Below are 15,330 nucleotides of genomic sequence, written 5' to 3' on the forward strand. Positions count from 1 at the left end.
CAAGTCGATCCTAAATGTGGCACAATCTTTTTGCTGCAGAGAAACTAATTGATACAGTACATATACCATAGCCATTGATACAGTACATATACCATAGCCATTGATACAGTACATATACCATAGCCATTGATACAGTACATATACCATAGCCATTGATACAGTACATATACCAGAGCCATTGATACAGTACATATACCATAGCCATTGATACAGTACATATACCAGAGCCATTGATACAGTACATATACCAGAGCCATTGATACAGTACATATACCACAGCCATTGATACAGTACATATACCATAGCCATTGATACAGTACATATACCACAGCCATTGATACAGTACATATACCACAGCCATTGATACAGTACATATACCATAGCCATTGATACAGTACATATACCATAGCCATTGATACAGTACATATACCATAGCCATTGATACAGTACATATACCATAGCCATTGATACAGTACATATACCATAGCCATTGATACAGTACATATACCAGAGCCATTGATACAGTACATATACCATAGCCATTGATACAGTACATATACCATAGCCATTGATACAGTACATATACCATAGCCATTGATACAGTACATATACCATAGCCATTGATACAGTACATATACCATAGCCATTGATACAGTACATATACCAGAGCCATTGATACAGTACATATACCAGAGCCATTGATACAGTACATATACCATAGCCATTGATACAGTACATATACCATAGCCATTGATACAGTACATATACCATAGCCATTGATACAGTACATATACCAGAGCCATTGATACAGTACATATACCATAGCCATTGATACAGTACATATACCATAGCCATTGATACAGTACATATACCATAGTACCAGAGCCATTTACTAAGTGTACTATGACATTCAATACCTCTTAGTCCACAATACAAAGTCGTAACTAAATTGACTGAAAACTGAATTGCCAAAATGAGCTTTTAAGACCTGAATGAGGTGATCTTTGCTATTTCACTAAAACTAACTGTGATGAAACTGCAGTGAATGCACAATTTAAGGTAAATCAATGCCTTGTGCCATCACTATAACATTATCTTGAAGGCATAGATTTGTATGCACACAAAGGCCAAATTGCCTCTATATGTCAACGAAGCCGGCTGTTATGTGCCATCATGTTTGCTCTACCGTAAACATGGCAATCTCCTCTGTGGAACACTGCAACAATCAAACTCAAACACTCTTTTATTTGAGCTCCAACAGGATATTATTGAGGAGAAGATTACACAAAGCACCACAGGACCAGAGCGACCCTGCCTGCCAAAATATCACAAGGTTCTGATGATAAAGGAGGAACTAGTCTTGCATATTATACGCGAAGCAACAATCAACCTAATGTAAATCAATGACACAGATCACTGGTCTCGTCTACGGTGCTCTTGTACTGGCTATTGTAAACCACTTGTTCCGACAAACAGCAGCAATATATTGTGTGTAAAAATAGCCAAACGAAGGATATCCCTGTGACTTCTTGGTATTTCACACTTTAGTCGCCTGCCGTCAAGAATAGTGTTTCATAACCGGAACCAAACTGTATCATTGTGGTAACTATTGTTTTGTTGATAGAGAATTGCCCCATATTTTGGCATGTTACACCTCATTAGGTAACATTTGATCGAGGTAATTGACTGTCTCAACTTGACTGATGTTTTTCTAGTCCGTCCGCTTTTTTCTCTCCTCATCGCGCGCCACAGTACAGTTACAATCACTCACAAACACCAAAATATTTGGTGAGGGATGGTGAGGGTTACTTCATACAGTACGGAACTGAACTAAATACCCACATGTTCATGCAAATACCCCACAGAGGAAACAAGAGTAGGGAACTGCCACTTAATTATTACAGGGAAAATTCAGCATCTCTGAGAAACTGATTCTGGCACTGGAAAACCCCACAGAGCTACCATGAAGAGGGACATGGAGGAGGGGTAGAAAGGGGGTTTGGCACAGGAGGACAGGCAGCTGAGAGATGGTTAAGCTTCACCCAGAGTGCACCATGTGACCAGAGAGCTTCTGCAGCGTGCCAACAGAGGAAGAGAGTGTGAAAGAAGTGTCACAAGTAGTAACTTGGCCAGCCTTGTGCATCCTTTGGTCTATGGTGGTGTTGCATTCTGGGATCCAAAGCACCTTGTCGGTTTTTGACAGAAGCCTTCAGCAAAGTCACAGCTCTGATAACGAGGACAGTGTGACGGGGGGGAAAGACCGTGATGTCACTCCAGCTAATGTCTCCACTAACAAATTAAAGATTGTGTCTGGTCCTTTTTTCCACAGAAAACCCCAGATACCGACACTCAAACAGCCAGAGAATAGGTCTACTGGAACTGATAGATCTTCCGCGCCTAAATGTTCTAAATCGAGACCAGCAAAACAAAGGGCAGTAGTTCTCATAAGACTCAATAGCATAGATCAGTATGGATTTACAGTACACTTTGATACCTGTGTGTTCAATAAATGATGCTGTAATTGGTTTATAAAGCATTTATAAGCATTTATGAATCAAACACATTTTCATAACTACTGTACCTGTACATTTTCACATTGAAAATTGACTGAAATTAACTATTAGTCACTGTTTTACAGTCATTTGATAAACATAAACTGACTCAGACTTTAAAAGAAAAGCTAAACGTTAATGGTGGGGCACAACATATGTGACATGCAGGGGTCTGTTCAACAACATTAATGTCATAGAGGGTGACAGTGTCTCCTGCAGGGGAGGCGGGTGGAGGTAGAGGTCCCATGTGTTTAAAATCATTCCTCATTCCATTCCATGCATTACAATGAGCCTGTCCTCCGATTTCTACCTCCACCGGTCTCCACTGGTCTTTTGGTTGTCAACCTTGCCACTTACTGTACAATCTAGCTTCTCATATCCTTCAAATTCTCTCCCCACAACGACTTTTGTAACTGAAAACGATCTGAGCAACTTCAGACCCAAAACAGTGGTACCTTTAACACTTCAGAAAATGAAGCTTTTCAATAGTCAGGGTTCTACAGCCCTCCTTCTCCTCCATGGAATTCCAGTTCTTTGAGTAGAAGGAGAGCTAATTTTGGTCATGCCATTTTCCCAAACACTATACTGTATGTTTATACGTTGAGATCAATTGTTTTTAATGCTGGTACAACATGTATGTCTAAGAACTCCTTTGATCTTATGCTTTTTTTTTTATTATTCCTTTTTTTTTTTTCTTTCCTTCATATTATCTCTGGTAAAAAGCATTATAAAACACAACCACAGTTGTTTTCACAAGTTAAAAACCTTTATCCCTCATTTAGTTGGCAGTCATTGTGGACCCTGGGGAGATGATTGGGCTTTTAATAGTGCATAAAGCTCCACATAGTCTGTATTCCTTGAGCAGTGTCCTCCAGTCCAAGTCTTTCCAGTAACAACTCAGTCACATGATGGAGCAGGTCTTGGCTTTGTTTTTCTGATAGTCTGAGACCACCGTGGGCAGCTCTGGTCTGGTGTGAGAGATCCTCTTGGTGGACCTGGAGGATTTGCTGTGTTTCAAGTTCTTGTTGCTCTTGTTGACGCAGGCCAGCGTGGCCACGTGGAAGATGTCTCTGACGCTGTTCTCAGACTGCAGGGAGGAACACTCGATGTAGGGGGCGCTGATCTGCTTGGCCAGGTTGGAACCCTGAGAGAGAGAGAACAACACAATAAGATCAGTCTCTGGAGCTAAGCCTTTTTTACAAATCATGCCAATGCTCACAGGACTGGCAAAGCCCATAATCTGGAGAGAACACTTAGATGCAAATATTTTGCCAACTGAGTTTCACTGCATTAGTGAAACCTTGTCCTCATAGAAAATGAAAGATCAAAATGATAAAATAATTATGCTACACTCTATGTGAATGCAATGAAGTTGATGATGATGATGATGATGATGGCGATGATACAGTTTTGAAGGCATTTTCCATTTTACAAAGGTCACAACACCTACCTGATCATATGAGACTGGTGTCTGTCTGCTTTGGGACTTGGTAAACAGGTCTGTGCGGAGGTCTGACTTGCATCCCACCAGCAGCATCTTGGTGTTGGGACAGAATTCCTGGATCTCTCCTTTCCACTGGAAGGAAGAAAATAAAGAGAGAGACCTCAGTTTTAGTCTGATCTGTGTTGTGTGTGTGTATGTGTGTCTGTGTGTGTGCGTGCGTGTGTGTGTGTGCGTGTGTGTGGGCGTGTGTGTGTTTGTGTGTGTGCATGTGTGTGTGTGTGTATATATGTGTGGGCCCTATGTGTATAATATGTGGGCCAGAGACTTGGGCCCTATGGAGGGGAGAGAGAGAGAGAAAGAGAGAGAGAGAGAGAGAGAGAGAGAGAGAGAGAGAGAGAGAGAGAGAGAGAGAGAGAGAGAAACAGACTGGTGATTATGTTCTCTCCAGGGTATCACTGGACCACCCTTCTCTCAGCTGGCACAATACTGAGCATTAGTGACATCACAGGTCAAAGGGCACCTAGACACATAAAAGCCATGTCTGAGACTCCACGTGTGAACAGAGAAAGTCTAGCTGGACCACCTTTTAGCCGAGGCTCATGTTTCTCTCCCGTCCCCTCTCTCCTCGGTACGGCCCAAACCTCTCTCAGTGGTATAGCCCAAACCTCTCTCAGTGGTATAGCCCAAGTCTCTCTCAGTGGTACGGCCCTAGTTTTAAGCTGACCATTTTTTTTTTCTGAGATCACTTGACCTAGTAACAGAGAGAGGTCTTTCTAGAGAGGGTTAGGGGGGGGGTTGTGAGAATGCCATTAGGACAGACGGGTCACTTCTTGCTCTACCGTATCTACAGGGGAAAACAGAGGAGGTTGACAGCTTCCAGAACAGACAGACAGACACCATCCCTCCCCCTCACCCACCTTCTTCATGACGCTGTCCAGGGTCTCTGGTCTGCTGATGTCAAAGCAGATGAGGACTGCATCAGCGTCAGGATAGGAAAGAGGCCGCACATTGTCATAGTATGCTGAGCCTGCAATGCAAAAACATCATCGTATTAACTGAGGAACAATGACGAAACCAATAGAGACCTTTATGCTGGCAATTTAAACTATTTTAATGCTATCACAGAGAGACAAAACATGTTTTTGCCATTGTCTATGTGGTCACTGAGTCACGGTACTATCTTACATTTCTGTGAGTTACGGTAGACTTATACAGACACATTTCCCTTTCCACAGCTGCATTGACTCACACAGTGACAATGTTACAGGCAGGGATGGTTCAGATTACAATGGTTTCCATTGCAAACACAACCCAACACAGAAGATTCCTCTGAGGTGTTTTTCCAGTGAAACTCTGTACTGATTCAATGTCATGTGACCAACACTAAACAATCTGAGAACTAAACCCGCGACCTAATATTTTCTCTGGGAAAATTGTGGATACTACAGTGGAATGCAGAGGGAGAGAGAGAGAGAGAGAGAGAGAGAGAGAGAGAGAGAGAGAGAGAGAGAGAGAGAGAGAGAGAGACCTAAGGCTGTTGTGGTGTACACCTACTGGATCAGATAACATCCAGGTAAAGAAGCTAAACCAACACCAATGTCCCGGAGCTCCCCCATTGTCCTCCTGTTAGGAATGTGGAAGGGATCTCTTAATTTCCCAAGGTAAGGTGGTCTGTGTGTGTGTGTGTGTGTGTGTGTGTGTGTGTGTGTGTGTGTGTGTGTGTGTGTGTGTGTGTGTGTGTGTGTGTGTGTGTGTGTGAGTTCAAACTGTGAGGGGGGAGGGGGTGGGGGTGGGGAGGACAACTATTTCTCATGTATACATACTCCACTGTCGGAAACAGGGACTCGTTTTCAGAAAAGAGAAAGGTTTGTGTCATTTTAAAGAAGGCTCAGTGCCAAATGGCTTTTTTCCCGTTGAATACAAAGGGGTGTAGTATGACCTTGGTTACTGAATTGTACCATTGAATTCAAAAGAATGTGGGGGCAAAGTATGCTGTTTCATGGCATTACCGAAAGTCATAACAATCGCTCAAAGCCTGATCCATTACTTCTGAAAGGGACTTTCTAACCCCCTTAAAGAAGTGAAAGAAGTGGAGATGTTTTCATAAACAAATGGAACCCAGATGGTCCCCCCCTTTACTAACACTCCAATGACACCATCACTCTCTTTCAATTTTCACTCTAATTTACCCAAACACAAATGAAACCCAGCCAAAATTCTCAGGAGTTTACTTCTGTACCGCGGAGGCCGATTTGGACACGCTAGAGCTCCTAAACATATGCTGCGGTTTGACGCCCCTCCCTACACTTTTTCCATGAACAAATCCACACCGGCCAGATATAAACAATGATGAAATATTTTCACGTCTGGCGAGTCCGATTTCTTATGTTAAACAAACAGCGCTGAGGCCCCTGTTTTCATATCCCTGCCTCAACGCCCTTAAGACGTCTCTACCACTCCGTGTGAGGGATTTGGAATGCCTGACTCCGGTACGAAGGCTTTTCCATGGGAATGTGAGAATAGTGTGGTTTGATTGAGTCGATGAAAATGGAGGATTTACACAGTAACACAATCGACTGTCGGATATGGGCGTTTTAGAGCTGTGGGGAAATGAAGAAGGCCTTGTATCTGTCACCCTGACACAGGTGTTCACAGACACTTCCTCATGCTTACTATAGTACAAGGCTAATTTGGGTTAGCGTGATTAATGAGGTCTAAAGAGGTAAAGGTGGCAACAAAATGCAATGACACAACCTACTCTCACTGTACAAAGCTCTACTCTAAACAATCCCATGCAGTAGAGTCTGATACTGTGCACTGATCAGTAATCAAACTCATTACATATTACTTGTGCAGTAAAGTTGTGCTTTGCTTTGTGTATGCGTGCACGTTCGTGTGTGTGTGTGTGTGTGTGTGCGCGAATGAGTGTGCGTGTGTGTGCGTGTGTGTGTGCGTAAGTATGAGTGTGTGTGTGTGTGTGTGTGTGTGTGTGTGTGCATGAGTGTGTATGTGTGTGTGTGTGTGTGTGTGTGTGCGCGAATGAGTGTGCGTGTGTGTGCGTGTGTGTGTGCGTAAGTATGAGTGTGTGTGTGTGTGTGTGTGTGTGTGTGTGTGCATGAGTGTGTATGTGTGTGTGTGTGTATGTGTGTGTGTGTGTGTTCGTGTGTGTGTGGGTGTGCGTTACTGTACCACCACTTCCCTGACCACAGACATTTTTTAACAGAGGGTTTCCTCTCATCTACTCTCCCCTGTGTAGCATTGATCCACCTTCACTACTGGGGCCCCATGCATTTGTAATGGCCTTTCAGTTGGGTTAACACAGCTATTCTCAGGTGCAATTCATCATGCATGTACGTGCTCCAGAAAGGTCTGAAACAATGAGCAGGGATGTGATGGTGAGAAGGCCAGACAGGAACATCTGTGCTAGGTCTATTTCTGAAACCAGACCACCTCCTGATATCATGAGTAAAGATAAGGTATACTACTCTATGGCACAAATGAACAACAGCAAGGCCACCATCATCTATTCTGGGCTGTTCAATTCATCATCACAACACATGGGACCAAACTCAGTGCATACATGTGGATTATGAAGTGGTGTGGAAAGAAATCGGTGGCAAAGTGTCGAAGGCCGTGAAGTAAAAACCATGAGAGTATAGAACACCCTTGTGCTTGTTGTGAAACTCAGTGCACTCAAGATCCCTGTGAGACTCATACAGTAGGTGATCAAAACAAACAACACTCATACAGAACAGTTTTGCCCTATATCCACACGGTTATCATAACAATTGCCGGTGGGAATGCTATAAATGTGTGCCGGCCACCACTGAGTTTGCTCTGGTGTGTTTGGTGAGGTCAGTTCTTACTGAGCTGAGGCGTAATCATCTCTGAGTCTGTCCTGGAGGGACCCTGGGGACGCCACAATCAGCTGGAGGTCACAGAGGCAGCCCTTACCCACACACCCATCCCCTCTAACAAACACACATGCACGTGTGCGTGCACACACACGCGCACACGCATGCATTCCCGCACACACACACAGACACACAAATCCTCAACACACCCCTCTCTCCCACCCCACTGGAGCAGCACGCAGGCAGGGCACCAGGCAGCTGTAAAGGGGGGTAGAAACCCAATCACAGCCAGGCTATAGGAGGTAATTACCTCCAGACCCCAGGCTGGAGATCCCTAAAGGATTCCTGTTCAGTGTGTAAGTGGGAGAGGCTTTATAAAACAAGTAACAGGAGGAGACAGGCCAAGCTCTTAGAGCGAACTGTTGTGTATGTTGGCTAGGGTTAAATAGCAGTGTCTCATTATTGCCCTGATTCAGCTTTTCTCTGCTCGCAGGTGGCTAAAGGAATGTATCTTTCCTGAAGTGAAGATCTATTCTACACATTGATACAGTGGAATAAATCTAAGGTGCCAAAGTAAGGTTTGAGTATTTCTGTTTTCCGCTCCTATTTTTTTTGTCAGTGACAGATGGTCATTTCCCAAGACTCATTTTTCTACAGTCAACACCTGTGTTTGTGTTCCCACATCAGTGTGTTCAAGGGCGTGAAGGTGTGTGGGTTCTCTGACGTATTGAGTGGTAGCCTATATAGGGTTGTTTCCATAGGACCACATCTGACTCCCTGGATCAACCCGTTATTGGCCCTAGCATTCCAGAGAAGCAACGTCAGACCGTTCGTTGAAGGGGCTGGCTGTTACAGTAAAACCATATTATATGGCCAATTCTTCAAATCTGGATTTCAAGTTTGTCATAATGCTTTACAAAATGCAACGTTTTCTTTAAATGTATTTTATCTCAAAAACGTGTTATCGTCTATAGACCTCCACCTAGTAATGCATTAACGCACTTTTTAAGACAGTACATTTCGCCTCCACAACTTAATTGTCATCTCGCAAGTGTCCTTACCTGAGGTGTCCCAAAGACGGAGTTCAACTCTCTGCGTATCGATTTCAAAACTCGCCGTGTAGTTCTCAAACACCGTGGGATTGTAAGCCTACACATAAAAGACACCGGTAAATTCCCATTTTACATTAATATTTGCAGTTTACTTGCCTGAGCTGTAATGCAAAAAAAGACAGCAAATACCTGTCACGAAATTCCTCAAATTAAATTTACCTCTGGAAAGCAATCCTTTGCAAAGACATTTAGTAGAGATGTTTTACCACACTCACTGTCCCCTACAACCACAATTTTACATTTTACGCCGGAATTTGAATCCATCCTGAGACAGTGAGATTATCCCCTGTTTTCCTTCAAAGAAAATGTGCCCTCACGAAACGGTCGGGATCCAGAGACAACACGACCGGAGTTCAACACATTCCTTGATAAGATTCCAGATGATGAGCAAACTGCATCGACTGCGGAGGGAAATATATCCAGGCTGTCCCGTTGAGAGCTTCAAAACTTTTAAAAATAGAAAGTCTTTCAATCATTTAGATGATCCCCCTAAGAGAGAGAACGATCTATGACATCCAAGTGTGGTCCCATAAAGCCAGTCATCTCCTGCTTCCAGAGCTCAGATTTCGAGACGCAGTAACGGTCCACGACTAAGGCAAGTTTGAGAGTTCTTTCAGAGATGCACTCCTATTTCAAGACTGGGGGACTAGGGGGAGGGCGTTGCGCAAGACTTCCCTCATGAAAGAGTCCCTCATGAAATTCTCACGAAGCAGGCTTTTTAGTGACGGCGAAAAAAGCTATATATTTGAATTTGTGCAATATTCATTATATTTTATTGCCACATATAAATTCAAGTTTAGAGCAGTTATTTACAAACTGTTCAAGGAGGATATAGGTTACTTTAAATATATTTGATTTTATCATTTGAAACTTAGGGTTAGGGTTAGTTCATTTGCATACTAAAATAAAAAATACCATTTAAACTCACTGTACTGTATGTTTTGAAATCTGATCTTTTTTCTTTTTTCCCAGTTCATATGTACACTACTTTAAAGGAGAGGCAGTGCAGTCTTGTAGAGAATCTGCAGTAGCATTGTGCTTTTGTTCTCCAATGCATATCAATAACCTTGAGAATGGGAAAAGCAGCTGGAGTTTGTGCTTCCATGCTGAGATGGGAGATCCCTCTCTCCTTGCTTGCCATATTGTGTTGGAGCAGAATCAACAGGGAACTCAGCAGACTCATCCTAATACCGACGTGAGGGGAATTATAATAAGCTCTGGTCACAGTGTCTGTGGCAGGTACTGTATTTAAGCTGACGTCTCTCCTTGAGATGGCACAAGCACAGTACACAATGTACAGTATCATCATTATGCACTTTGCACACAATGATTATTTTGCATAATTATTTTACTTCTTCTGTTGTGCTTGTTTGGTGATCTTGAAGTTCAAGTTCAAGGGTTATTGTCAAATGCCACTAGGAGAGAAGGGAGTGCGTGTCAGAACAGTGGATTTCTCACTCGCAAGCTCTCCTTATAGAAAATGATTGAGAAAGGTTGTGTTTTATAGTGCTCTATAGGCCTATAGGATTAAGCCTCAATAGGCTCTACTAACCTCAGTTTACTGACAGTTTCACCGTAAAGAAAAAGCATAATGAACATTGTATTGCATAGTAATAAAGCGACACCAGCACCGTCAGCTAGATTAGACTGGGTTCAACAGAGTTTCTTTTTCTGAGGAAAGCTACAGTATGACTCAAGTATTCACCTCACTGATTGCTTTTTCTGTCAGGCTACAGTAGGCCTTGCCAAGAATCAGCACTTTTTGATTACTATTTCTTCCTCCCTAGGAGACTCTCCATTGTGCGGTCAGAGCACATTCTGTCGAACACACAGGAATTCGGACACAGAACAACCTCTTGTCATCTGTAACCTAGAAGATCAGGTACAGTATCTCAGGGGAAATGTGACTTACAAAGATAGGAGACACTGTTGTTGTCTGCCAAATCAATGGCTCACTATCACTCCAGCTCTGATTATGTCAAGAAATGACACACACTGATTCCATGTGATTAAATAATGTCTGTGTTGTGCATTTCTCAGGAGATAAATAGACATAACACAACTGACAACCGTGACCTTTGACCTAGGCTCTTACAGAGGTCATGAACCCTCAGTTGTTTATATGCTGATGTAAGCCTCAGCTGTTCTCAAGTTCACTGGGGACTATTTTTGGCCTAGACCACGAGTATTGCAGGGGGTTTTTGTCTGACCACCTTGCTTTCTCAGCTGGAAGAATGGACTTGAGTTTGTTGAACCAATGCTCACAGTTTGTTGCTAACAGTTCATCAGCCCTGTTTCTTCCGAACTGCATAATAACCAGTCTGCAATGTATGGTGCTTTTTTCTATAAACAAACCCTATCCTATTAACTACACTAATAAGGTTTCCAGGGAGGAGAGAGAAATTCACAGTAAGACATTGTCTTACACATTGTCATTGTGTAAACTAATAAAATTACATTTACTGCATATCCATGATTGTATTTATGTAGAGTACCAGAGAGCTACACTCATCTCTCTCAAAACAACATTTCACATGGCCAGCCAGACACAACTCTGACAAGGAATGCTTGACAGTCTCCCTGAGCTTGACTCAACACAGCAAGCCTCATATATTTACATTTCACAAGCCAATAACTTTCCTGTATATCCAACCAAAGAGTCAGCCTCGTCCAGGATCGCTTGAGAAGATACATGACCTGTCGAATGAAGAAGTCAGTAAAAGACCCAACGAAGGGCTTACACAGCAGAAACCAGGCCTTAAAACCCCAATCGTTCTTGCTTTACGGTCCACTATAGTACTACAGGGCTACTGTACGACCCCACAGTGCCTCGTCAGCATGTCAAGATTTACCCATCGTCAAGATACAGTTTTGCTTTACTGTTAATACCCAAGTGGTTTCAGTGTTTTAACAAGGGGGACAGTATGTTTGTGTCATGTCCAATGTGTCTGTGTCTTAGTAAAATCTCTAAGGGTATTATCCGCAGCTGGTGTACATTTTTCTTTTGCATACAGACAGACGCCTTGTGTTTTGCATTTGGAATCGAACGTGTGTGACAGTGGGAGAGGCCACGGCTCACGGATAAATGGACACATATGGCTTTGATAATACACTAGGCACCAGGAATGATTCCCACCCTCCGTCGCTGCCGACCCGCTCCCAATGTCGGCCAAACGTTCACAATAATAAAACCACAGAGGCCAAAGAATGTCAAAGCCCAAGCCAAATGTGAGCATGTGCTTTCCTTTGTGGCGGGAGGCTTTTTTCCCCCTAGAAAAACGCTGTCAGTTTGGATTTCGCAGGTGAGCAGGACTGGAGCAGCGGGTATCTGCTTAGCGGATTTCCCAACAGCCACTGCTTCAGACGAGTGAAGGGGGTCTTTCTTTCTTTCTTTATGTCTTTGTTCCCTGTGTGATATCTGGACTAGAGCTGCGGAGGACTCGCTGTGGGAGCCCACCTTGAACATTTTCCCCACTGAGACTCTAACAAAAAAGACTGTGCTGACACCATTCCCCTCTCACAGACAAAGACCAGAATGCTGAGACCGAGTCTCTCTTTAACCTGTGCTGGGAAGGGAATGCTGAATAGAGGCCACATACAATGCACTTCTACAGGAATGGCCATGAGCAGGCTGCGTTGCCTTGATACAGCCAATTACATCCAATCATGGGTCTGATTGTACAATGCCATGTTTATTTTGCTCACTAGGCATCGTTGAAAGGAGATAAATACAGACTGTATAATGGAGGTTTGGCTCCACGGGTTTTTAGATGTTTGGGTTCGGTATTTACAGCCAACGAAGAGCACGTGCTACAAATCTTTTTCTAATGGGGATCCTGGAATATTCTGATTGCTCTAGTGCAAGAAATTCAACTGAATAAGAAAGATATGTTGGTCGTTTTTAGAATAATTTCTGATGTGGCATAAGCATGCTAGATTGACTTGCTATGACGCGTGGAATGGGTAATCATAAATAATCAGTTTAACATTATAACTTTACAAAGAATGTGTCAGTCAAATAAGAGCTACAGGGCCAAGCAAAAAGTATAGTACAGTAAAACTAAGAAAGTCTTTCAGGATGTCAAATTCCTCAAGAAGAAATGTCAAAGATAATAACATGTATAACATGACAGCGTTCTTTCTATAGCACCTGTCTGTCATCTCCTGACAGGCTGTTAATTCTGTGCGTGTGAAGGTTGAGGAGCCGTCAATGGAAACTGACATAGTGTATTTCCCTGATTACATTTGACTTGTGAAATGCTTTAAGGACTCTACCTCATGTAAAAATGAGGTCTTGTCAAAATGTTTAACCACCTAGAACATAGGTATTTACTGTATGTGTAAGCAGCAAAAGCTGTCCCTGGAAATGTACATATTTTTAACAACTGGACTTGACTTATTCTATGCATTTGACCGAAAAAGTGTTCCTCAACACATGACTTCACCCAGTTACTATGCAAGAAAAATGTCAGAGACTTTGAGAAAATAAGTGGCTACATCTGTGCGTATGCTCATGCATTCTGATTGACTTATTAAACATTGCCTTGAGTTTTACACAATGACTATTGTGAAACAAAGAGAGCAACTGCCTTCTCTTTCTCCTCATCATAAAAGAGGAGTGGAGCCACTGAGTTTAAGCGTAATAAAACAATAACAAATACCCTAACCTGATTGTCAGATCAATGGGATTTCTACAGTATGACACTCTCACAACAGGGGTTAACCTCGTCGTAAAGATTGACACACAGCCATACACCTTGTCATTTAACAAAACATGACCTTTTTCACTCAACAACACAACATTGTGCACTTGAAACACTGTCCCCCTGCCTGTCTCTCTGGGTTTCTCTGTTTCTGTCCTTAATGTGTCACCAGCAGCGGTGACATTGCAGTGGCACGCAATGCCAGCTGACCAACCCACCGGGGCAGGCCGTCCAAGCGAGGTGGTCCAGGGACATACCCAGAGAACAGGAGGGAAAAGGGATGAAAAATTACATTTCTGTGGGCACCAATCCCAAGGTTCCCACCAGGCTGTCAGCCTACATCTCCATCACTCAGACCCAGTTAAGGATGAGAGGACACATTAAAGTGGCTCGGGCACAGCGAGACCTTCAAGGCGTAACTTCTGTCACCTCACGTGCCCCCGTCCCCCCCCCCCCCGTCCTCCCCGTCCCCCCGTCCCTGTGGTGAATTCACAGCCAGAGAGTGTGTGGTGGAAGGCAGAGAAGAAACACTGAATGTTTTAAACCCCGGAGATGGACGGTTTTGAAGGTTAGTGTGTGTTTGTTGGGGGTCTCCCGTGACATTTGCCTGGTGTTTTACTGTATGTTGTCAAAACGAAAGCGCTCGTTTCGTGTTTTCTTCACACGTTGACTGAACTGAAGCATCCTTCACATTTTCCCTTTGATGGCCTTTTTTTCTGTTTCAGGTACTGTACTACAATCCTATCTATTTAGGCAAACAGTGTAAATAATCAGCGCTGCATGTTTTTATTTAAATGCTAATCAGTGTAAAGTAGATCACCAGTGTACAACCGGCAGCATTAGCATTAATAACCAACTAGATGAAGCTGAAAATAACTCTGCAGTTTATCTGACAACCCTGAGTAGTTTGTTTCCATGACGATAGGGTGCAAGGTAAATTGCACCTAAAGTGGCTGGACGGTAATGGTTCAAAATGTCTTACTGGACATTTGACATGTCATTAAAACTGTGTTGATGTATTATCTAACCTCCATTGAACATATCGGCCGGCAGTTTTTGTGTCAGCCGATGCTTACATTTGAATGCCATGGTGGGCAGGTACAATAATGTTGTGCTGCCAGGTTGTGTTCTGGCAGAGCTCTGATGTGATGTGTTACTCACATTTCTCCCTCCTTGTCTCCCTGCAAACATTCTGAGAAATCCATGCTGTACAGGGGTGATGTCATGATGTTATGTAAAATCCTGGGACACAAGAGTCACCCAAACATGGACATCTATGTGTCTGTTGTCCTGGTACCCATGTGTTCATGTTACCTGTCACCTAAGCTCTGATCATGCTCCGTTGAACAAGCAAGCCAAGCTGCCCCCAAAGCTTACAAATTCAAGGCGTACAGCATCACACAAGTGTTAGGTAAAAGGTTTTGAAAAGATGCACTGATAACATTTTAACTCTATAGCGAGAAACAGAGGCTCAGGTTGGACCATTTAAGATGTCACATTGATGTTTTCAGTAACCTTATTGAGACCAGGCTTTTCTGCTTTCGGAAAACCTGGGGAAATCCTTTGCAGCAAGTAGCTACAAAGAGGTGGAAACCCGTTTGAAATGAGTGACGCCTCGCCACACACCAAACCAATCAAATACCTTGCTTGGGCGGAGCTCCAAAA

General features: G+C 43.2%; 1 protein-coding gene across 1 annotated transcript; it reads right to left on the minus strand.

Moving 5' to 3' along the window:
* Positions 1–2,532: 2,532 nt before the first annotated feature.
* LOC310812656 (rho-related GTP-binding protein RhoE-like) lies at positions 2,533–9,539 on the minus strand. The gene is made up of 5 exons (XM_083681302.1): positions 9,122–9,539; positions 8,912–8,999; positions 4,914–5,023; positions 4,003–4,128; positions 2,533–3,696 (listed from the first exon to the last, which is right to left on the minus strand). Exons 1-5 carry the CDS (start codon positions 9,224–9,226, stop codon positions 3,454–3,456), a joined length of 672 nt encoding a protein of 223 aa, XP_083537428.1. The 5' UTR covers positions 9,227–9,539; the 3' UTR covers positions 2,533–3,453.
* Between the last annotated feature and the right edge of the window lie 5,791 nt (positions 9,540–15,330).

This window comes from Argentina silus (genome assembly GCF_951799395.1).
Source record: "Argentina silus genome assembly, chromosome: 12".
NCBI lineage: Eukaryota > Metazoa > Chordata > Actinopteri > Argentiniformes > Argentinidae > Argentina > Argentina silus.